At 45.0% G+C, this 23,429-nt stretch overlaps 1 protein-coding gene across 1 annotated transcript in view; it reads right to left on the bottom strand.

Moving 5' to 3' along the window:
• IGSF21 (immunoglobin superfamily member 21) overlaps window positions 1–15,644 on the bottom strand; it is a 208,755-nt gene extending 193,111 nt beyond the window's left edge. The window contains exons 1-4 of the mRNA XM_070759725.1: window positions 15,539–15,644; window positions 3,356–3,407; window positions 3,038–3,264; window positions 271–330 (exon numbers count right to left, since the gene is read on the bottom strand). Of these exons, the coding sequence (XP_070615826.1) occupies window positions 271–330; window positions 3,038–3,264; window positions 3,356–3,407; window positions 15,539–15,644 (445 nt within the window). The remainder of the gene's footprint in view (window positions 1–270; window positions 331–3,037; window positions 3,265–3,355; window positions 3,408–15,538) is intronic.
• Between the last annotated feature and the right edge of the window lie 7,785 nt (window positions 15,645–23,429).

Genomic DNA, 23,429 nt, shown 5'->3' with positions numbered 1-23,429 from the left:
AAGCACGCATGAGAAGCTCAAGCCAATGGTTCCAAAGAGAATCCAGCATCACAAAGATATTTCCAAAGATAGTCGAAAAGCAAAATTCGGTTCCCAGATTCCCAGCACAAGCTGTGTGTCACATTCATTGGAGATTTACAGACGGTTTTCGACCCTTCACATATTGACATGAGGCAGACCATGGCCATGGGCAGCCGAACATGAAGCAAGAGAGTTTCCAGCCCATTAAAAAATTTTACTGCCTGCCAGCCACTTCAAAAGGCAGTCTACCTTTGGTAATGCTTCCATTATTCAAAGCTTTTCTCCCCCATCCTGAGCAGGCTTTTTTCTCTTGCAGGGCACAATGCAAAAGAAGAAGAGGAAGAGGAAGGGAGGAAGGCTAGCATGCATTTGAGCAGATGGGGGAAGTTTTTCTTGTCTGAACTGAGACTTAACCAAATCGCTTAACCAAAGTCTGCTAATAGACCAGGATGGCTGGGGAAGTGCACCCAGCAGCACCCTCTGCTGGCCGAAGAAGGAATCTCCACCAATTCAAAAAAACCCAAAAACCTTCCATCTCCATCCTTCACATTCTGTTAAAATCATTTTTTAAAATCCATCTTGAAACACAGGAGAGTAAATGTCCCATCCGGTCTGCCCTGATGACTTTCCTCTGTTTAGCAAACATAGAAAAATCATCCTTTAAACAAATGCTCAAGGGGGATTTTGCAAACCAAGTGCATCTAAATTCAAACGTTTACGAATTGTAGGAGATAACCTAGCTACTAATTGCCCCTCCATGTCCAAAGAATTGATATGGACAAATCCAGCAAAAGAAAGCAATTAAATATATATATATTTAGGCAAATAAGCCCGAAATAGACCCATAGTAGTCTCTCTTCCTTTTCATTATCAGCAAAAACATGTTACTTACATACATACATACATATATATGGTGCCATCCCAGTCTCCCTTAATTTTAAAATTTCAGTAAAAAACATGTGATACATATATATGTCTAGGTAACTCAAGCCAATGAGCCAAGCTGCATGCTGAAGTAGTTTCTTTAATTGTACCTGTCATTTTTTATCTTCTTAAATAACATCAAATAAAACAACTGGGAGGGGGATCACAAGCCATAAATAATTATAATAATTAAAGAAACTTCCTAACTCAGTTGGGGGAAATCTCTTCACACAACTCCGGTTAAAAAAGCTTTCTCGCCCAAAATTTCAACTCGCCTCGACCCATCTCCATTGAAAAAGAAAACCTGCAACTTCGGACTTTCCATTAAAAAAAAAAAATCATTCCCAAATTGTCCTAACTGCAAACTCTGCTACAGGAACGCCCAAGTCACACCTCCCTACAAATGCAGGAAAAAGCTTTGGCCACCAAGCCTCACCTGCCGGTCTTTGCCAAATTGCAGAAGTGGACTTCTAAAGCCATCTTTTCCCAAAAACTCACCTGGAAAAATGAGCAATTCTTTAGAGAGGGTGGGGAGAGGGAGAGAGGGGGGGGGGGGGAAGATGGGGAGAGAAATATTTTGGGATCACAAGTGCTTCCAAGCCAAGAACCAAAAAATGAACAACTGGAAAAGCAAGAATTGTGATTCAAACATAATTGAATCAGCATTGGCCCCGCCCCCATCCCCCCAATTCTGATCTGATTTGTAACTAGGTTGTACACCAAAAAAATCCCCACAGCAATGGGAAGGGAAATGTGCCTGGCTAAAATACCACCAAAATATCACTGCCTTGGCTACCCCCCCCCCCCCTGCAAATAACACACTTTTACACCTTGTTCCCAAATGGTGAGTTTTGTTACTTTGCTAGAAATAAAAACTGGGGGGGGGGGACTCTTCTCTCCTCGCCACTCACATCTGCCAGCCCAAGGATTAACCTCGTGACCTGGTATAACCTCTGGATGCCAGTTGTGATAAAGGAAACAAGCTAGGGTTTCAGTTTGTGGGGGTCTAAAACTGGAAAGCCGAGCACACACTCACAGGGTGGATGGGGTGGGGTGGGGAAATGAAGGAGGGTTAGGCAGGAAGGAGCAATTAATAAGCCATTGTCCAGTTTGATGCCATGCAAGGAGCCAAACAAAACTAACAGGGGGGGGCGAAGCTGAGCAGCTGAGAGTGGGAAGGCTTTTTGGGGGGGGGGTATTCTCCCCCCCCCCCAAGATGCAGCAGAGATTGATCAACCAGCTAATCAACCTTGCTGTGAGCATAGCCCACCTTGCATTGACACGCGTTCACTTCGACCCACACTTGGGGGCTATTTAACGCTTGCCTTCACTCCTTCTGCCTTGACCCATCACAGATGCTTCTGCAACAACTCAATTGCGTGGGGGGTTTTTTTTTTGGGGGGGGGAGCCTTAAACGTCTCCCGAAGCAAAGCAACCCAGAGACTCTTCCTGCCCCCCACTCACACACACACTCCAACCCTTCCGCTCAAAGCCAAGCCGATCCACAATGAGGGTTGATTGAGACGGGTGCCGAGTTCAAAGGAAAAGTGTCTTTTTCTCCCCACGACTGCCTGTAATTTACGACACGGCTCTTCCTACCTTCCAAAGAATAAAGAGAGCAAGCTAAGGAAAGAGAGAGACGGATCTTGGCACAGAAGGAAGGAGAAGGATGGCACGGACGAGACAGCCCACCACCACCACTGTGCACACACACACCCCAAAAAATGCCCACCCCACTCTTCCCTGGCAGCTTGGCAAACAATTGTCTCCAGTTTGTAGCCCAGAAGGATGCGGGAGGGGGGGGGGAGGAGAGAGAGGCTTGGGAAGGAAAGACAGGCTTGGCACCCGGGAACACCCCCCCTCCCCAAAACGAGGATTCAAAGTTGGCACGAGTTCAGGCAATTTCTCCCCCCAACTGGCTCCATCCGCTAGGGAGCTCTGCCAAGATTCCTGCACCACCAGAGAGTCTTTTGGTCCATCGCCTTCCCTGGGGGTGGAGGGGTGGGGAGGAGGTAAGGCAGCCCCCCCCCCTTTGTTATCCCCTCCTCTTGCCCCCCTCCCCCGGCCAGGTCTTCCCCCCCCCCCCACTTACCCAAGGCAGCATCGTCGAGGAGTTTGCTGAATAGAAAGCAAAGCGTCAGCAGCAGGCACACCATCGTGTTCTCTTCCCCCCTCCGAATCCAAACGCCATCTGGTTCAAAAGAACGCCAGCCTCCCATTCCGCGAGGAGGCTCCGGTGGGGAGCAGAGGCAGGAATGGGGCACGGAAGCGTCTGGGGCGGGTGGCCTCCATCGCTGGGCGCCCGGTGGAGTAGAGGTGCTGGCGGGGGGAAAGGGGGGAGAGGGGTTGAGAAACGCTGAAGAGGAAGAGAGAGAGAGAGGATGGAGGAGGAGGATGCTGCCAGTGGTACCCAGCGGATGGGCAAACGATGCTGCTGGTGCTGTGGTTCCCGCCGCCGTGCGCTGTACTCCCCGAAATGGAAGAGTCAGATTGGAGTTTGGGATGCAAACCTTAACTCCTCCTTTCTCTCCCCCTTTGGTCGCCTGCCTCTTTATTTTATTCTGTCTTTCCTCCCGCGCGCCCCCCCCTCCGCCTCTTCTGCTTTGGTGCTGGTGTCTGTATTATACAGACTTCTTTAATCCTTCTGAGGCTCTTCCACTGCCGTCCTTTAAGCTGGATTTATTGCAGAAAGAGGGAGAAAGAGAGGGAGGCTGTGCGAGAGCCCAGTCCCTCTCTTATGCTCTCTCTCTCCCTCCCTCCCTCTCTCTCTCTCTCACACACACACACAAGAGATGCTTAACCCTTCTGCAGCTGATCCCCACTCCACAAGAAAGAAGGAATGTCCTTAACAAGCATCATCATCATATTATTATTATTATTATTATTATTATTATTATTATTATTACTATTATTATTATCATCATCATCAACAACAACAACACAGCCAACGAGACCACTATACTGGATTTCGCATTTCATCACCAGTCAGGTGCTTCCCAAGCACCTAGGACTGTGATGTAGCGGCAAATTATGTGTGCCGATCCCAGTAAAGCGGCCTTTTGCAATTGACAGGTGGAGATTTTGTCAATTCCGATGGTTTTCAAACATTCACTGAGATCTTTTGGCACTGCACCCAGCGTGCCAAGAACTTCCACTGCCTTATTATTATTATTATTATTATTATTATTATTATTATTATTATTATCATCATCATCACCAAAAACAGCAATACATGAGATTTATATGTTAGATTTTGTGTCACAATATCACAAATACTTCCCATTATTATTATTACTATTATTATTATTATTATTATTATTATTATTATTACTACTACTACTACTACTACTACTACCACCACCACCACCACCACCACCACCACCACCACCACCACCACTACTATTACTCGGAGAGGGGCGGCATACAAATCTAATAAATAATAATAATTATCCTCATCCTCATTGCTGCTGCTGCTATCCTTATTATCACCTGACTTCCTCCCCCCCTTCCACCCCCCCCAGTCAGTGAGAAATCAAGAGGATCAAATCTGCAGAATTCTGCCTGTGAAACCCCTCTTGGTCTCTTCTCCAGATGAAGCCGGCAGGTCCCAAAAATACAGCACAGCTCTAATACCACTTCATTAAGATGTCTTCCTTGGAGAAACATATATATATATATCCTGCCTGTCCTCACTCTTTCTATCTGCAGAATGGAGATAGTTAAAAAAAATTACAGAGAGCAAAGTTCCTGCAACTGTTCTTCTTCGTATGTTTTAGCCTTCAGGCCCCTAATTAGGTTGGTAGCTCTTCTCTGCATGTTTCACTTCACATCCAGGTTTCTTGGAGCAAAACCACAAAGTCCAGCTGCCTCTTGAAAAGCCCACCTTTGAGGCCACCCTGACCTGGATAACTGACAATCTCCATGCACACGTTTGATACAATCCCCCCTCCCCAGGTGCTTTGAATCTGAACGGGTCCACCAAACCACTCTCAGGATAGGAAAAACAAGCTGGGAAGAACAAGAAGTTTCATGACCCAACTAGGTAATAATAATAATTAATAATAATTTATTAGATTTGTATGCCGCCCCTCTCCGTAATATCATCAGAAGAGATTTCCTATCTGTTTATACACTGCTCAAAAAAACAAAGGGAACACTCAAAGAACACATCCTAGATCTGAATGAAAGAAATATTCTCATTCAATACTTTGTTCTGTACAAAGTTGAATGTGCACAACAGCAGGTGAAATGGATGGTCAATCAGTGTTGCTTCCTAAGTGGACAGTTTGATTTCACAGAAGTTTGATTTACTTGGGAGTTATATTGTGTTGTTTAGTGCTTCCTTTATTTTTTTGAGCAGTGTATATAAGTGCATTGTCTTGTTAATGAGGGCAAGTGTGTTCTTAGTAGTTGATGGAAGTTCCTTCGAGATCAATGGTTTTCAACCTTTCTAATGCCGCAACCCCTTAATATACTGTAGTTCCTCATGTTGTGATGACCCCCAACCATAAGTCGAGCGCCAATTCTCCCAACAGAGCTTGAAGCTGATTGGCAGGAAGGCCAGAGGGGACACTCCCACTGTCAATGCCTGTCAGGCCAAAGCCATCATTTGGAGTTAGAGATCTTGGCATGCCACAGTAGAATAGTATCATGGGTACTGGGAGGGCTAGTTGCATGAGAGGAAAAGTTATAAGGCAGAATAAATTCCTTTCTTAGAGTTCAAGGTCATCCTTTGTTCTGCACCAGCGGATGTACGAAGGAGGTCGGTGGAATTCCCGCAACCGGACTAATCCACGTGTGGGGACAAGGGATGAACTTTAACTTGGGTGGGGGTACTGGAAGTTTGTTTGTTTGACTTATATGCCACCCCTCTCCGTGGACTTGGGGTGGCTCACAACATTTCAATGAAAAACACAGTATATAAAAGATATCTAAATCCAACTAATATGAATAATTAATTTAAAATATTTTAAAAAGCTAAACATTTTTTTAAAAATCAAACAATCAAATACACACTACAAACATCCTACACATTCACTGGCCAGAGGCTGGGGTCTAGTGACCCCAAGCTTGGCAGCATAAATACGTTTTTAAATTCTTACAAAAGGCAAGGAGGGGGGGGGCAGTGCGGATCTCTGGGGGGAGCAGATTCCAGAGGGCCGGCCCCCCCACAGAGAAGGCTCTTCCCCTAGGCCCCACCAAATGACACTGTCCAGTTGACGGGACCTGGAGAAAGCTGACTGTGTGGGACATAACCGGACGCTGGGATTCTTGCAGCAGAAAGCGGTCCCATAAGTACTCTGGTCCCAGTTAGTATCGGGATGACTACAGTGTAACCAAGATGGCTCTGTTAATACAGTACATCGAACCTTGGATGAGAGAAATGGGCTGGAATCTGATTTATTTCTCAGATGCTATTTGGAGCATTGACACAATCCCAATACTAACTTCATCATTTGGAGTTAGAGACTTTGGCCTGCCAGCCTGATTGGTGGGATTGTAAAAATATGTTCCAAAGCGCCAAAATAGAAGCTCCAACCGGTCCTTGGTTTTTCTTGCTTGCGGGAACCTCAGTTGTTCTCCTAGGAACATTCTCCTTATCTGTCAGTGTCCTTCCTATCACACAGTGTGTGATGACCCGGGGCATGGCACGAAGGTAACACAGCCAGAGAATTGGAATGAGTCCCTTTATTGGCACCAACTTTGCCCCCAATGTCCCTTTTACTCTCCAGCCTGAAGAAAAGCTCTCCCATAAACCTGAAGCAGCTTCTGGTTGCAGATACTCCCAGTCCAAATGATTGCAATCAATCACTCCTGCGGGGCAAGAAAATGAGTCCCAGAAGCAAACAATTCACGGCAATAATTCCAGGAAGACAAGCACAAAGAAGCACAACAATTCTTCAGTCAGGAGAGATGCCCAAAATGCAGGGCCCAACTCTCAATTCTAGTTGAATTCAGCATTTGTTCCCGACAAATGCCCTTTCCAACTGCCTCTCCTTTAAACTCCATCCCCAGGTGTGCCTTGTAAAGGGAATCTGGGCCCTTTCCTTCCTCATAAACCACGCAACCCATATTGCTGTCTTCTAGGTTCTTCTCTGCGTTCCCTAGGATGAGGAGGGGGTGGGCCTTGGTCTTCATCTGAACCCCCTCTCCCTTGACTTTGCCCTTCCCCTGTTTCCTCCATAGTCAAGGGAGCCACTCTCCTGTTCTCTGTCAGCTGTTTGTCTTCCATGTCAGATTCATACTCTGATGGGGGCATGACACAGTGTCCAGAAAGGGACTCCTATTTGTGATTGGATCAACAAAAAAGAGAGAAAACTAATTCTGCCCCTTGAACCTGATATTTTGTTGAGGCAGCCAAGCATTGAATTTGCTTTGTTTGCTGCCTCATCACACTGTTGGCGTTCCATCGGCCTTTGATCTACCAAGACACCCCGATTTCTTTCATGCCGTGCTCCCTTTCATCCTATATTCATATAAACTTGGCATCGGTCTCCATTTGAAATTGATTTTAATGATCACTGCACATTTTTTTCCAGCTTGCCCAGATCCTCCTGGTGCTATCCTCTGAAGCGTTGGCTCTCTCTCCAGCAATTGTGAAATTTGCATATCCAATTTTTTTTTTTTGGATGTTTTTCTAAACACTCACCCGAGTCATTAATAAAAAGAAAGAAAATGAAAGGGGCTTTGTGTCCTTCTATTGTAGACCAAGCTTTACTGGCCTGGTTTTGATTAGCCCCTCTGGAAAGTGCCATATAAATAAAAAAATAAAAATGTATTCAAATGTGCCAAGGGAGATTTGGACAGCTCCTTTATCCGCCAAATTGTATATTATGGGACGGAGGGATAATAATTAACAGCAACGACAATAACAAGGAGGAGGAGGAAGGAGGAAGAACAGGAGGAAGAGGAGGAAGAGGAGGAGGAGGAGGAAGGAGGAGGAAGAGGAGGAAGAGGGGGAGGAGGAGGGAGGAGGAGGAGGAGGAAGAGGAGGAGAAGGAAAAGAAGGAGGAGGAGGGAGGAAGAGGAGGAGAAGGAGAAGGATGAAGAGGAGGAGAAGAAACAGAAGGAGGAAGTGGAGGAGGGGGAGAAAGAGAAGGAGGAAGAGAAGAAAGAGGAGGAGGAGGAGGAAGGAGGAAGAGGAGGAGGATAAGGAGATTAGGACTTGAACTGTTGTTTTAGAAGACCAGATTGTGAATCAAATTGAAGATTAACAAATAACAACAACAACAACAATAATAATATAAACCTGACCCACCTCTTTTTAACCTATGCCAACTCTAGTCCCTTCCAATCACCTGAAACAGATTTTTTTAGGGGGGGGGGAACTCCCCACTAATCCAGATTGAAAATCCAATTCCTTTGTCTCCCTCTTTTTAAAAAAAAATGCACTAATCTCCAATGTCCAGCAAAACTCCCCACAAACTATTTCAGAGTTCTGAAGAGACAGAATAGAAGGAAGGCAATAAAACCAATTAGCATTTGGCATTGGGTTGGGGTTTTTTGCAGAAGATAAGTTTATCTCATTCCCCCCCCCTTAAATCTCCACCAATAACACTGCCTCAATTCGGGATGAAGCCATCACAGGGCATAATGACATTCTTGTTTTATTTGGGCTGCAGATATGCTAATTTTCCCACTAAGTCCTTTTGTTCTTCGTGGTTCGGTTCCAAGCGCTCCAGAGTCTGTACGAGATGGATGCGAGAGACTTTGGGAATAAACCAATTAATTCAAGGTTTATTGGAGGGGCGGGAGAGGGTGATGATTGTGGTTTTGGTTGGAGTGGAGACTAAAAAAAAAGAGGAAAATTATGGGGGAATAATTTCTCTGAAACATTAGCTGATTACACTGGGTGGAAGCTGCTCATCAACCTGACCACGAAGAAACCCTATGAGATCAATCAGAAGATTCTTCACCAATGGCTTTGGGTAGGCCCACTGGGCTGTTTTTCACCCTCTCCAGGCTTCAGGAAAGCCTCTGGAGTGTGTGAATGGCAAAAAGTGGACCCAATGGGCCTCCTGAAGCCTGTGGATGGCGAAAAACAGCCCTACAGGCCTACCAGAGGTCCAGAGGCTTCAGCGAGGCCTGCATACATGTGCAGGGGGCAGTGTGGGGTGGGCTGTGTGGCATGCGCAATGGGAGGACATTGCATTATAGGTCTGACACCGACACTCAAGCAAAAGAAGGTTTGCCATCACTGCACTAGAAGATGTTGAGAACTTGGTTGTGTGAAGGTGAATCTTCTGCTCCAGCTTTCTCCAACTGGTAGTCCACATTGTTGTGTTTAAAGTTGTCGATGAATTTGCAAATGCTTTATCCAAAGGATAGGAGAGGTGTGTCAACACAACTTGAGGAGCACTGGCCTAGTCAATGTGCAAATCTAAAACTAGGCCACCACAAGAGATGGCTGTCTCTCACTCAAACATTTCGCAGAAAAAGGGAAAGGAGAACAACAATTTCTGCGACTGCAGACTTGTAGTAAAACATAACAGTTCAACAGTTCAACTTTTCTTCTTCTTCTTCTTCTTCTTCCTCCTTCTTCTTCTCCTCTCCCCCTTTCTTCTTCCTCTTCCTCTTTTTCTCCTCCCCCTCTTCCTTTCTTCCTTTCCTCCTCCTCCTCCCCCTTCTTCTTCCTTCTTCCTCTTCTTCCCCCTTCTTCTTCTTCTTGATGTTATTAATTATTATGCCTAATATGTCTTGGGGTTTATTTCATGCTGGTTTTATAAAAATTTGAGGAAAATTTGGCTTACTGCAAAGTGATGCACCAGACACTATTATTACTTTTCCTTCCAAAATTGAGTCCCATATAAAACTTGTCAACATTACTATAAATTTTAAAAAAGGTGCAATGATTGTGGGTTTTGTTCGAGAAGGCACCCATCCAAGGAGACCAAGTTACATGGAGCCATTCACCCAAAGACTATTCTTCTTTGCTGATTGGGTTTGGGTTGAAAATTAATTAAATAATGCGAACACCAATATCCTTCATTGCTCCGTTCACACCATAAGTGGATTTGAAGATTTCAAAGTTCTTCTTTTTTGACTCTTCCAGGTGGCATTAAGGCCCCCAAAGGGCAACCTGCTAGTGTGTTTAGGCACAAATGGCCCGGCATGTTAAAAAAGGTAAATTTTTAACTATGGATTTTAATGCTGCCTGCTGCCCACTGGATATGAGTTGGAGGGGGAACTATGCAAACTTGTTTAATAAATAAACACCTAGCTTTATCCCAAGCACGTTTCACACAACAAGATTTCTAATCCAGGGAGGACTGCATAAGCCAACATTCTGTTCTTCTGCATTTTATCAGCCAAGCTCCCTATTCGGCATGAGGGAAGTTGCGTTTTGCAAAATGTAAGTTCCTAGCCTAGATACTCCCCATCTCCTAGACCAGTGATGGGAAACCTTTTCTTCCTCGGGTGAGCATGCACGCATGCTATCGCGCATGCGCAAGTGCCCACACCCACAATTCAATGCCTGGCGAGAGTGAAAACAGCTTCTCCTGCCCCACCTGCAGGCCTTCTGGCGGCCAGAAATAGCCCCTTTCCCAACTTCTGCTGGGCCCAGTAGGTTCGTGTTCCCCCCGCCCCAGGCCCCAAAGGCTTCCTTGCAGCAGGGGGAGGGTAAAAATACCCTCTCCCCCCACCCCCCACCCCGGAGGCTCTCTGGAAGCCAAAAACGACCTCCCAAAGCCTCTGTGCGAGCCAAAAATCAGCTGGCCAGCACACAAACGCATGTTAGAGACATGACTCTGCGTGCAACCTGTGGCATCCGTACCATAGGTTTGCCATCACTGTCCTAGACCTTCTATGGTACTGGGAAGGAGGGGGGGCGGTCTGTTTGTTCCCCCCTGCTTCATTCCTCTCCCCATCCTTTTAGGCCTGCCAACTTCACAGTTATTATCTGTGATAAAAAATTACCCAGCTCAATCTAAGCATTGTCTGCAGCGTCCCGGGGCACTGGTTTTGCAAATTGGCAGGAATTTAAATTCCCACCTATTCCATCTTTGCCATTTCCGCTCTGCATGGAGAGATTTTTTCCATTTTCTATACAACAGAGACTGTTTTTTTTCTCTCTCTCTCTCTCTGCCTCCCTCCCTCTCTGTGTGTGGAGGTATGCAGGCGGGCAGGTTCTTTTGCATAGCAATAGCAATAGCATTTAGACTTCTATACTGCTTCACAGCGCTTTACAGCCCTCTCTAAGCGGTTTACAGAGAGTCGGCATATATTGCCCCCAACAATCTGGGTCTGATCTTGGAAGGATGGACGGCTGAGTCAACCTAGAGCCTACTGAAATTCGATCTGCCAAACCGCTGGCAGCCGGTGATCAGCAGAAGTAGCTTGCAATACTGCACTCTAACCACTGCACCACCAAGGCATAGTAAGAGTGGCCCCTGAATTGAGGCAATTGAGGAAAAACAGGAGGTAAAAAACCTTTTAAAGTCGTTATAGAAGCAAAAATCAAGGACTTTTTGGAAAGAAGCTGGATCCAAGACACTAGTCTTCATCAGATATTAGAGCCTCCTGAACAGCAAGTAAATATGATTAAATTTCCTTCCTTTAAAATCAGCTATGGGACAGGTCGAGCAATTTGTAAAAGTCGTTTGCTTGGTTCCCTACCCCAACCCCCTACCCTGAGATGTTCTTCCCACACTTCCCAGCCTACTGATAAGGCTTTGGGGTCGCCTGGTGGTCTCCCATCCAGATCCAATATTGCTAAGAGGTGGCACTGCTGTAGAACAACAAAGGAACTCGTTCTGCCAATTCTGCCAGATGAGTCCCTGTGAGCATGAGAAGAAGGACCAGGGGAGACATGATAGCAGTGTTCCAATATCTCAGGGGTTGGCACAAAGAAGAAGGAGTCAAACTATTCTCCAAAGCACCTGAGGGTAGGACAAGAAGCAATGGGGGGAAACTAAATAAGGAGAGAAGCAACTTAGAACTAAGGAGAAATTTCCTGACAGTCTGAACGGTTGATCAGTGGAACAGCTTGCCTCCAGAAGTTGTGAAGGTTCCAACGCTGGAAGTTTTTAAGATGTTGGATAACCATTTGTCTGAAATAGTATAAGGTTTCCAGTCTAAGCAGGGGGTTGGATTAGAAGACCTCCAAGGTCCCTTCCAGCTCTGTTGTTGTTGTTGTTGTTTCTGGCTCCCGGTTCAGTCAGTTTTAATTTCCACGCTTAGCAGCTGTTCTCAGGTCTGTATATTCTGCACAAGGCCGTCAACACAACAGTTCAAACCTGTGCACAATGACATCTTTTGCTTGTGCGTGTGTGTGTTTAAGCACACACCCCACACGCATGTAATAAGTTCCCTTTCCCAGTCCATGTTCTGCAACAGAATTATTATGAAGTCTGTCGGACAAAACCTCTTTTGGGCAGGCGGGTGAATTCAGTGTCACTGACCCACCTTCCTCTTCCATCAAAAGACACACACACACACACCACCTGCGAAGCTGGTGCAGAAGTTGGTGATACGGCTTGTCACAGTATCTCTAGAAGGCCTGGTGTTTATGGGAACTTAGGAGGGGGGATTTTCATGAGAGAACAGATGCAACCACAAAGCATTATTTCGAATGGTTCAAGGCCATCCTGTGCCCACCCACCTGGGCGGAAGCGGAAGGAGGACTTGCCACGTTGGTACAATCTCAGTGGGCAATGTGACAGGTTTAGGGGGGGGCAAGCAATGATGGGCTGCTGCCCCCACAAAGGGAGGACAGTGTGGATAGTAAGTTTATGCACTATTTATTGAATACTTAATAGTTTTTTTATTGTCCTTCCTTCTCTAGTACCTTAGTTACTTTTAAAAGAGGAAATAATTAAATAGTATGCTTTTACCCATAAATGCTTTAATCATTTTAATCATGATCTAGAACTGAACTTTTATAGCAATTAAAGACAATTGAACTACTTGCCTAATCTGTTATCATACTGAACCTTGTAGTTTCAGTACAAAACCTTAAAATGTTACTGTGTTCCTCAACCAATCATGCTGTCTATCATGTGTCCTTTTTGTGGCTATTCAAATAATGTGACTTAATCAACTGAAAAAGAGTCCAATCACCTATCTGAAAACTTACCTTGGTCGGTAAGCCACTCCCATCCAGTCATATGACTTTTAAGTCATCCCCTGGTTACATGATTGTCAAGTCACTCCCACCTGGTCACATGGCCGGCAAGCCACTCCTACCTGTTCACATGACCATCAAGCCACACCCACAAAATAAGCAGCGTGGCAGTAAAAAATTTGGCAGCTCATCATTGGGGACAAGGGATTTGAACTTTCAACCAGGTGGAAAACTCAGATTCAGGTTTCCCAGTGTAGGTGTCAGGATGGCTCCGGCAATAAATTGGAACTTTGAGGAGTACAGTGGTACCTCTACCTACAAACGCCTCTACTTATGAACTTTTCTAGATAAGAAGTGGGTGTTCAAGATTTTTTTGCCTCTTCTCAATAACCATTTTCCACTTACAAACCCAAGCCTCCAAAACTGTAACTGGAAAAGGCAGGGAGAAGCCTCTATAGGACCTCTCTAGGAATCTCCTGGGAGGAAACAGGGCTGGAAAAGGTGGGGAGAAGCCTCCGTGGGGCCTCTCTAGGAATGTCCTGGGAGGAAACAGGGCCGGAAAAGGCGAGGAGAAGCCTCCGTGGGGCCTCTCTAGGAATCTCCTGGGAGGAAACAGGGCCGGAAAAGGCAGGGAGAAGCTTCTGTGGGGCATCTCTAGGAATCTCCTGGGAGGAAACAGGGCCTCCACCCTCCCTGTGGTTTCCCCAATCGCACACATTATTTGCTTTTACATTGATTCCTATGTGAAAAGTTGCTTCTTCTTACAAACTTTTCTGCTTAAGAACCTGGTCATGGAATGAATTAAGCCCGTAAGTAGAGGCACCACTGTACTTTGATTTGGACTCTGATTTAGTTTGGATGCTACCTGGAACCTTGACAGCACCATTATCCCAACCCCTGCACTGACCCACATGCCAGCCTCAATTTCTCTTACTCCTCTTCCTTCCTTTCCCCCTTCCCCGCGCTGGAACACAGCCACACCAAATCACAAATCAAGTGACATTATATCTCGCCACGATCTTGAGAACAAAATGGACCTTCTCCTATCATTCCTCTCTGCCCCCACTCCAAATTTTCCCATCACTCACAAGTTTATTTATGCCAGGAAAGGGGTAGGCGGCAGTGAAAGGGAGAAAGAGAGAAAGAGGGAGACTGCTGGAAAAGCCAGAAACCTCCATACAGCAGGATGAAGGAAGGGATCAAAATGCCACCCTCGACTTCAGGACTGGCGCAAATTTTAAGGACGTTAAAAGCACTCGCTTCGAAAGTCACACCGTCCTTTAAAGAGACATTAATGCACCAGCTTGTTCAGAAACATACGAAGTTATTAATGCTTTTATGATACTGCGGGAATCTGCCTGATAAACAAGTCTTTTTTAGACCATTATTTAAGCCCCAGTGACACAGATTATAAAGCGAAGAAGGGGGGAGAAAAAAAAATACTCCAGACATGCGGAGATTCACCGCCTTGGAAGAGCGGCAGAAGCAACCCTGCTTGGAAGTGGGACCAGATGGCAGATAGGAGGGAGGGGCTTTTTTGGAACATGCTGCCTGGTGAATAGGTAAGCTTCAGAGCCAGACAGAACGCCGTGTATGACAAGGAGACCTTCGGCATTGGCCAGTTGTGGTATGTTTGCACAGCAGCTACCTGAAGAAACCGTGAATGTAGGTGCATTTGCTTTTCTTCCTCTTTCAGGTTGTTGTTTTCTCGAAGTGTGAGAAATTCCGAGATCAGGAGGATCCAAAGACGGGCTACAAAAATGGTGGAAGGTCTTAAGCATAAAACGTATCAGGAAAGACTTCATGAACTCAATCTGTATAGTCTGGAGGACAGAAGGAAAAGGGGGGACATGATCGAAATCTTTAAATATATGAAAGGGTTAAATAAGGTACAGGAGGGAAGAGTTTTTAATAGGAAAGTGAACACAAGGACAAGGGGGCACAATCTGAGGTTAGTTGGGGGAAAGATCAGAAGCAACGTGAGAAAATATTATTTGACTGAAAGAGTTGTAGATGCTTGGAACAAACTTCCAGCAAACATCGTTGGGAAATCCACAGTCACTGAATTTAAACAGGCCTGGGATGAACATATATCCATCCTAAGATTTTAAAAAAAAGGAAATAGTATAAGGGCAGACTAGATGGACCAGGAGGTCTTTTTCTGCCATCAGTCTTCTATGTTTCTAAGGAAAAAGTTTGTCAGCCTTGGGTAAAACCAACAGCTGCATAGTGGTGGGGGGGGGGGAACCCTTCCATAAATTGGAAGATAAATCAGGCTCCAAAGTGGAAAATAATCCAGTTGTTGAGATTTCTGAGGCCTTATTCTATTCGCCTTCAACAAATCTTGTTAAAGAAAATGATGGCAGAATAATCCTGTTTCTGGCTGAAACGAATTTCCCGACAGCTTGATATAGAAACGAAAGTCATACATAATTTGGCTGCAAAATAGACAGTGAGGGGGGCATCACGTAGCCCAGAGTTTAAATGACGGAACTCACTGCCACAAGGGGTTTGAGAGACTGAAATTACCTCCAAGTCTTACTCCCGAGAAGCCCTTTTCCTCCGTAACGGTCCTTGTCTTCTGGCCGCTCTGCACATGCGCCCATTGCTCCCCCTGTTCCTCTGCCTCGGTCATGTCAGCCTCTGCAGGCTCTGGAGTCAGCGCAGACCTCCCAGATGGCCCGGGCTGGATCTCTGCCTCCGACACCGAGCCTTCTCCAGACTCCAGGCCTGGCCCAGGATTCTTTCTCTCCAGCCTCCTCGCTCTCCGATTCTGCGGCCAGTTCTGCAGGCTGCGGGCGGACCACAACCCATTTGTTTTATTTATTTATTCAATTTTTTTAATGCCGCTCTTCTCCTTAGACTCAGGGCGGCTCACAGCATGTTAGCAATAGTACTTTTTTTAAACAGAGCCAGCATATTGCCCCCCACAAACCGGGTCCTTATTTGACCCACCTCGGAAGGATGGAAGGCCGAGTCAACCTTGAGCCGGTGATGAGATTTGAACCACTAACCTGCAGATCTAGCAGTCAGCTTTAGTGGCCTCCAGTACTGCACTCTACCCAATGCGCCACCTCGGCTCCACATGTTTGTGGGCAACTGCCCACTCTAGTTCATGGCTAGTAGCAAAGTGGAGTTTTTGTAGCAGGGAGCAACCAGGAGCCCGGGGAAATGAGCTGCCTCAGCAAAGGCGCGAGATCAACGGGAACCCTAAAGAGATCGGATATGAAATCGAATTCCTAAAAGGACCCGCGAGAGAGATTAAAAAAAACGAGGAAACCAGGCCTCAATTCTCAAGGTGAACAGAAGCGGGGAAAAAAACGTCCTGTTAATTAAACAACCACGCTTGACCTCCCAGGTGTATTTTGCACACCTGGCACAGATTCCCACCACTCGACGGCGCACATATTGATGTGCAAATGTGCCTCTGATTCCGAAAGGCATTTAATCCAGAAGGCAGAAGGGGAAGGTCTTTAGTTCTTTCCAATTACTCTTTGTAAACAAGGTTATCAAAAAACGCCAAGAAAACAAACAAAGGAAAAACAGAAACAAAAATAAGAATGAACACACACACACACACACAAACACTTCTATTCTCCTTGTTTAGGGGGTTTGATTTGCTTCTTCCCCACACTGGAGCCTCAACACCGGCTGATGAACAGACGATATTTAATCGTTTGTTTGTTTATCTTATTGTTTGTTTATGGTTTGAGTCTTCCGAATCATTTGAAAAACAGGTTTCCAGTGGTGTTATTTTTTGGGGGGTGTTATTCCCCTCCTTTCCCTTCCTTCTTCCCTCTTCCTACACAACAGTGAAATTATTCTGACGGTTTTCAGACTGATTATGGAGGGGTGAAAGGGCAGCCGCTCAAATGCAAAGCCCTTTGCGAGATTTTAAGACGAGGATAAACAACGCAAATTGTCGCTTTAAAAAAAAAAAAAGGCGGTAGCTCAGATGCAATCCATTGCCTTTTTTTGTTCTGTTCTTGGGTTTCAGGTGGTTCTAACCAGTTCTGGAGAAGCGGGAGCAGAAATTTCGAGTAGTTCGGAGCAAGCAGGGGTTCCAACTTACTGCCGCTACAGGTTCTAATGTGCGTGCAGCTATAGGTGACCGGCTCATGTGCGCACATCTAGTTGGAGTGAGATTTGGCTTCTGCGCATGCTCAGGAAGCAAATCTCGCAAGAAGTTGCATGGCTGCATGACATCTTCGCAATTTTTTTGCTTCTACGCATGCGTGGAGTTAAAAAATCAGCGAAAATCTCCACACATTCGCATCCCCTTGCAAGATTTTATTTATTTATTTATATATATATATACGTAGATTGTTCTGAGTTCGGGTTTTGCCCTGTGTAATATTTTGCATGTCTATGCGACGTTTCGGTGAAATCACATTCACCATCATCAGGCTGAAGTTCCAAGCTTCGTGTTGTTGTAAAATGGGGTTTGATATATATATATATATATGTTTTAGTAGATTTTCACGGGTATATGTATGTAGATTGTTCTGAGTTCGGGTTTTGCCCTGTGTAATATTTTGCATGTCTATGCGACGTTTCGGTGAAATCAGATTCGACACAAAATGTAACCCTTCCCTGGTACAGAGCTGAAGGGATTGGATACTGTAGCCTAGAGGATAATTCTCTGCCTTACAAGGCAAAGGTTGCAGGTTCAAGTCCCAGTGGGTATGGCTAGCTGATGAGGCCAAAATAAGGCACATACAGATAGAATTGTCGGCTAACAATAAAATTAACTGCCTTGGAAATGGCCCTGGGTTGGGCCGAGAGGCAAAAAAGGAGCTGTGATGTTCCTTCAATATACCAGGGTGATTCGACACAAAATGTAACCCTTCCCTGGTACAGAGCTGAAGGGATTGGATACTGTAGCCTAGAGCAGTAATTTTCAACCTTTTTTGAGCCGCGGCACATTTTTTACATTTACAAAACCATGGGGCACATTGAGGGGGGGGGGCTAAAAAAAGTTTGGACAAAAAAATTATCTCTTCCTGTCGCTCTATTTCTCCCTCCCTCTTTCTCTCCCTTCCTCTTTTCTCTCTCTCTCTCTCTCCATCCCTCTTTCTTTCTCTCTTCCTTCTATCCTCTTTTTTGCTCTATTTCTCTCTCCCTCCCTACCTCCCTCTATGTCTTTCTCTCTCCCACCTTCCCTCCCTCCCTCTCTTTCTCTCTCTCTCTCTTGCTTTTTTTCTTTCTCTTTCTCTCTTATTCTCTTTCTCTCTCTCTTGCTTTCTCTCTCTCTTGCTTTCTTTCTCTGTCTTTCTTTCTCTCGTTTTCTTTCTCTCTCTCTCTTGCTTGCTTTCTCTTTCTCTCTCTTTCTCTTTCTTTCTTTCTTTCTCTCTTGTTTTCTTTCTGTCTCTGAGCTTCGCGGCACACCTGACCATGTCTCGCGGCACACTGGTTGAAAAACATTGGCCTAGAGGATAATTCTCTGCCTTACAAGGCAAAGGTTGCAGGTTCAAGTCCCAGTGGGTATGGCTAGCTGATGAGGCCAAAATAAGGCCGAAATAGATCTATCCTAGTCTCCCTTAATTTTCAAATTCAGCTTAAACATGCGACATATATATATATATATATATATGACGGTCTTGGTATATTCGGGTTTCTTCCCGTGTAGGATTTGGAAATTTCTGGCGACGTTTCGATGAGGTCTCACTCATCATCTAAACGTCATCGAAACGTCGCCAGAAATTTCCAAATCCTACACGGGAAGAAACCCGAATATACCAAGACCGTCATACCTGTACCCGTGAAAATCTACGAAAACATATATATATATATATATATATATATATATATATATATATATATATATATATAATTATTTATTAATTGGATTTGTATGCCACCCCTCTCTGAGGACTCAGGGCGGATCACAACATATCAGAACAACATAACAATACATCTAAAACTCCAATTAATATAGCTAAAAATTTTACTTCCCATGCATGCCCAGAAGCCAAATCTCACTCTGACGTGCACACACACACACACCCCATTCCAGTAGGAACCCGATACTGGTTCACATAACTGATAAATACCGCCTCTGACTGGACCCACCGCCATCTATTCGCTGCCTCCCGCATCCCAGCTGATCAGGAGGAAATGGGGATTTTGTCGTATCCTTCCCCTGCCACGCCCACCAAGCAAACCACATGAAACAACACCCACCAAGCCACGCCCACAGAACCCATAGTGAAAAAAATTGAATCCCACCACTGATGGTTGGAGGAGATCAGCTTTGTCTGGTAGGAGGGGTTGTGGGTGTGAACAGCAGAAACTTCAATTTCCAGGCCATTCGTTGTTCCCTTTTAACAGGTTAACAGAATCGGAAGGGACCTTGTGGGTCATCTAGTCCACTACCTCCCCCCCGAGCAAGAAGGAGACCGCGCATACTGTTCATGGCTGGATCTCACTGATTACCACCATAGGATCAACGGCCCCAGGCCTGTTGGAAAAGCCAGTCTTTGCCACTTTCCAAAAGTCCAGTAGAGTAGGGGTAGTCCGGATCTCAGGAGGTAACTGGTTGCAGTGAGCTGGAGCAGCCACAGAGAAGGCCCTCCCCCACAGACCCACCAGCCGACACTGTTTAACTGTGGACCCTTACCGGTCGCTGGGAGCTCTGTGGGAGAAAGCAGACTCAAAGATAGTCTGGCCCTAAGCCATGTAGGGCTTTAAAGGTAATGACCAACATCTTGAATTGTGTCCAGGGACCAATCGGGAGCCAGTGCAGTTCGCGGAGGATAGCTGTAAATTGGGTGCACCTAGGTGTACCCACAAGAACTCGCACAGCTGCATTCTGGACCAACTGTAGTCTCTGAACATTCTTCAAGGGTAGCTCCATATAACACGCATTGCAATAATCTAACCGTGAGGCAGCGGTGGGCTACGAGCAGGAAGGCTAAATTGTGCTCGCCACCGCGGCTCGTAAGTTCTTGCGGGACCAGCACGATTTTGCTGCTGCACCTGTGAAGGTAGCAAAATTGTGCACGGAGCTGCAGGTAAAACTTCGCTGAAACGCGGGCGCAATTTTGCTACCTCCACAGGTGCAGCAGCAAAATCGCGCTGGTCCCGCAAAAACGTACGAGCCACGGTGGCCAGCATAATTTAGCGTTCCGGCTCATAGCCCACCCCTGCACTCTGGAGGCCAGAAACGGCCTGTTTCCCAACATCTGGTGGCCCCAGTAGCCTTGTGTTTCGCCCTCCCCAGACTCCAAAGGCTTCCTGGGAAGAGGATAAAAATGTTCTCCCCCATTCCCCCCCCCAGAGGCCCTCTGGAAACCAAAAACGCCCTCCCAGAGCCTCTGTGTGAGCCAAAAATCAGCTGGCCTGCACAGACATGAACGCTGGAGCTGAGCTAGGGCAACAGCTTGCGTGCCAGCAGTTATGGCTCTGTGTGCCACCTGTGACACCCGTGCCATAGGTTCACCATCGCTGGTGTAAACATTTTCACATATGCAGTTCATGGAGAAGCATGAGGATTGTGTCAACGTTTAGCTCACCTTTCCTCCCAGATGGTCTACTCGAGATGAACTGGATTCCATCTCCCATCCTCCCCAGCCATCACATTGCTGCAGTATACCACAGAGAGAAAGCACAATAGAGTTTCATATTCAAATTCATTATTTTTACCTTTAATTACAGGATGGCTTTATCCCCTGTGGTTATTCAGTTTCCTTTCTAAAAGGCTGAGGCCACTTCAAAACTCATGATAAAATTTGCCTCCTCTCTACCACTGTATAGATTATTCCTATTTCTCATTTTTAATTGTATTGCTATTTTTTCCTCCCAAACTGACAAAATGCGAAGATATACTTAAGTACCTTGGGGGAACTTCCAAGTTTTCACACTTGGGTACGTACGTAATTATGGCTGGAAGGAAACTAAAGCATTTACATCTTTTACAAATAATTTTGGCTACAGGTTTTTTTTTTAAGGAAGATAAAAACTAATACAAACCAATATAAAGCATTTACAGTTTTAAATAAACTCAACAGCACTGTCATGATGTACCTTAAAAGTTATAGAATACGTTTTATACTTAGGTTTAAGCATAATGAGCAAAAAAAATGCATTGCATATATTTTCCCTTGAAATAAAGTTTTTTAAAAAGCAAAAATGTTTGGAAGAGATATTTTTATGACTTCTCTTTCTTAATTTTTATGCAAGACGTGCTTCTGTTCATTAAACAATTCCTTTATAAAGTAGCCAAACAAGAGCTTCACTCCAAGACCAGTTAAAAAGGTACCCTACAGATATTTTATTTGTTATTTATTTATTTATTGGACTTTTATGCCACCCCTCTCCAAGGTCTTGGGGCGGTTCACAACATATAATAAAACAATATGAAATATCTTAATCCGATTAATTAAATTTGAGATCTAATATCCCCAAAACTTATAAAAACAGTCCTTTCATTCAATCAACACATTCATTGGCCAAGGGGCAAGAATCTAATGGCCCCAAGCCTGGTGGCATAAATGAGTCTTTAGATTCTTGCGGAAGGCGAGGAGGGTTACTTACTATGGACCAGGTGAGGTTGGACTGGGTCAACCTTGCAAGATAGGCCAGATTAAAAACAAAAAAACAGGAAGGAAGAAACCAACAAATCACCCCTGGGTCAACTTGGAGCTTACCAATCAACAATGTCCTCCTTGATATAGAAACAATGGATGTGTACATTGGGTTCAGTAATGGGTTCACGTGCTTGCATACACATGTATTAAGGGGTCGCTGCATTAGGAAAGGCTGAGAACTACTGTGTTAAGAGGAGACAAGATGGGAAGGGAAGGGGAAAGGGAAGGGACAATGGAAGAGAACAAGGAAAGGGAAGAAGGGAAAGTGGGGGAGGGACAAGGGAAAGAGACAAAGGAAGGGAAGGAAAGGAAGAGATACAGAACTACATGGTGGTAGCTTCTTATCATAGAAACATAGAAGATTGGTGGCAGAAAAAGACCTCATGGTCCATCTAGTCTGCCCTTATACTATTTCCTGTATTTTATCTTAGGATGGATATGTGTTTATCCCAGGCATGTTTAAATTCAGTTCCTGTGGATTTACCAACCACGTCTGCTGGAAGTTTGTTTCAAGCATCTACTACTCTTTCAGTACAATATTTTCTCATGTTGCTTCTGATCTTTCCCCCAACTAAGCTCAGAGTGTGCCCCCTTGTTCTTGTGTTCACTTTCCTATTAAAAACACTTCCCTCCTGAACCTTATTTAACCCTTTAACATACAGTATTTAAATTTTTCGATCATGTCTCCCCTTTCCCTTCTGTCCTCCAGATTATACAGATTGAGTTCATGAAGTCTTTTGTGATAAGTTTTATGCTTAAGACCTCCCACCATTTTTGTAGCCGGTCTTTGGACCCGTTCAATTTTATCAATATCTTTTTGTAGGTGAGGTCTTATCCAAGAGGTGGTACCTCATTCAACTCCTGGACATGGAAAGTCACCTACTATTTCCTTGCAACTAGAACAGAAACCCAGAGAGACCAATTTTCCCAGATGAATGAGGACTTGGAGAAAAAAAAACATTTGCTGGGTCTCATGAAAATAGAATAGAATATAATAGAATAGAATTCTTTATTGGCTAAGAGTGATTGGACACTCTTTGGTGCAGATGCTCTCAGCGTACATAAAAGAAAAAGATACATTTGTCAAAAATCATGTGGTACAACAATTAATGATAGTCATAGGGGTCAAATAAGCAATGAAGAAACAATCAATATTAATAAAAATCGTAAGATACAAGCAACAAGTTACAGTCATACAGTCCTAAGTGGGAGGAAGAGGGTGATAGGAATGATGAGAAAAAACTAGTAGAAGTAGAAGTGCAGACTTAGTAAAAAGTTTGACAGTGTTAAGGGAATTATTTGTTTAGCAGAGTGATGGTGTTTGGGGAAAAACTGTTCTTGTGTCTAGTTGTCTTGGTGTGCAGTGCTCTGTAGCGACGTTTTGAGGAGTTGAAGCAGTTTGTGTCCAGGATGTGAGGGGTCAGTAAATATTTTCACAGCCCTCTTTTTGACTTGTCCAGTATACAGGTCCTCAATGGAAGGCAGGTCGACAATAATTGTTTTTTCTGCAGTTCTGATTATCTTCTGAAGTCTGTGTCGGTCTTGTTGGCTTGCAGAACCGAATCAGACAGTTATAGAGGTGCAGAGGACAGACTCAACGACCTGGATCAACAAAGGAAGCCCAGCAAAGACTTCCAAGTTCCTGCGTCTTCCTTCTCAAACCAGCTCTTCTGATCTAACCCCCCATCCCACCCACCATGTAACCATCCAGCTGCTAATTAGGGGCGTAATAGAGTAGCAAAGCATGCTATTTCCTCATTAGCTGGAGAGAGATCCACAGCTAACATGACTGATAGGCATCTACACAAAAATTAACTCCGGCGCCGAGGCAC

Source organism: Erythrolamprus reginae, chromosome 8 (assembly GCF_031021105.1).
Source record: "Erythrolamprus reginae isolate rEryReg1 chromosome 8, rEryReg1.hap1, whole genome shotgun sequence".
NCBI classification, from domain to species: domain Eukaryota; kingdom Metazoa; phylum Chordata; class Lepidosauria; order Squamata; family Dipsadidae; genus Erythrolamprus; species Erythrolamprus reginae.
This window is presented reverse-complemented; position numbering and strand designations above follow the sequence as displayed.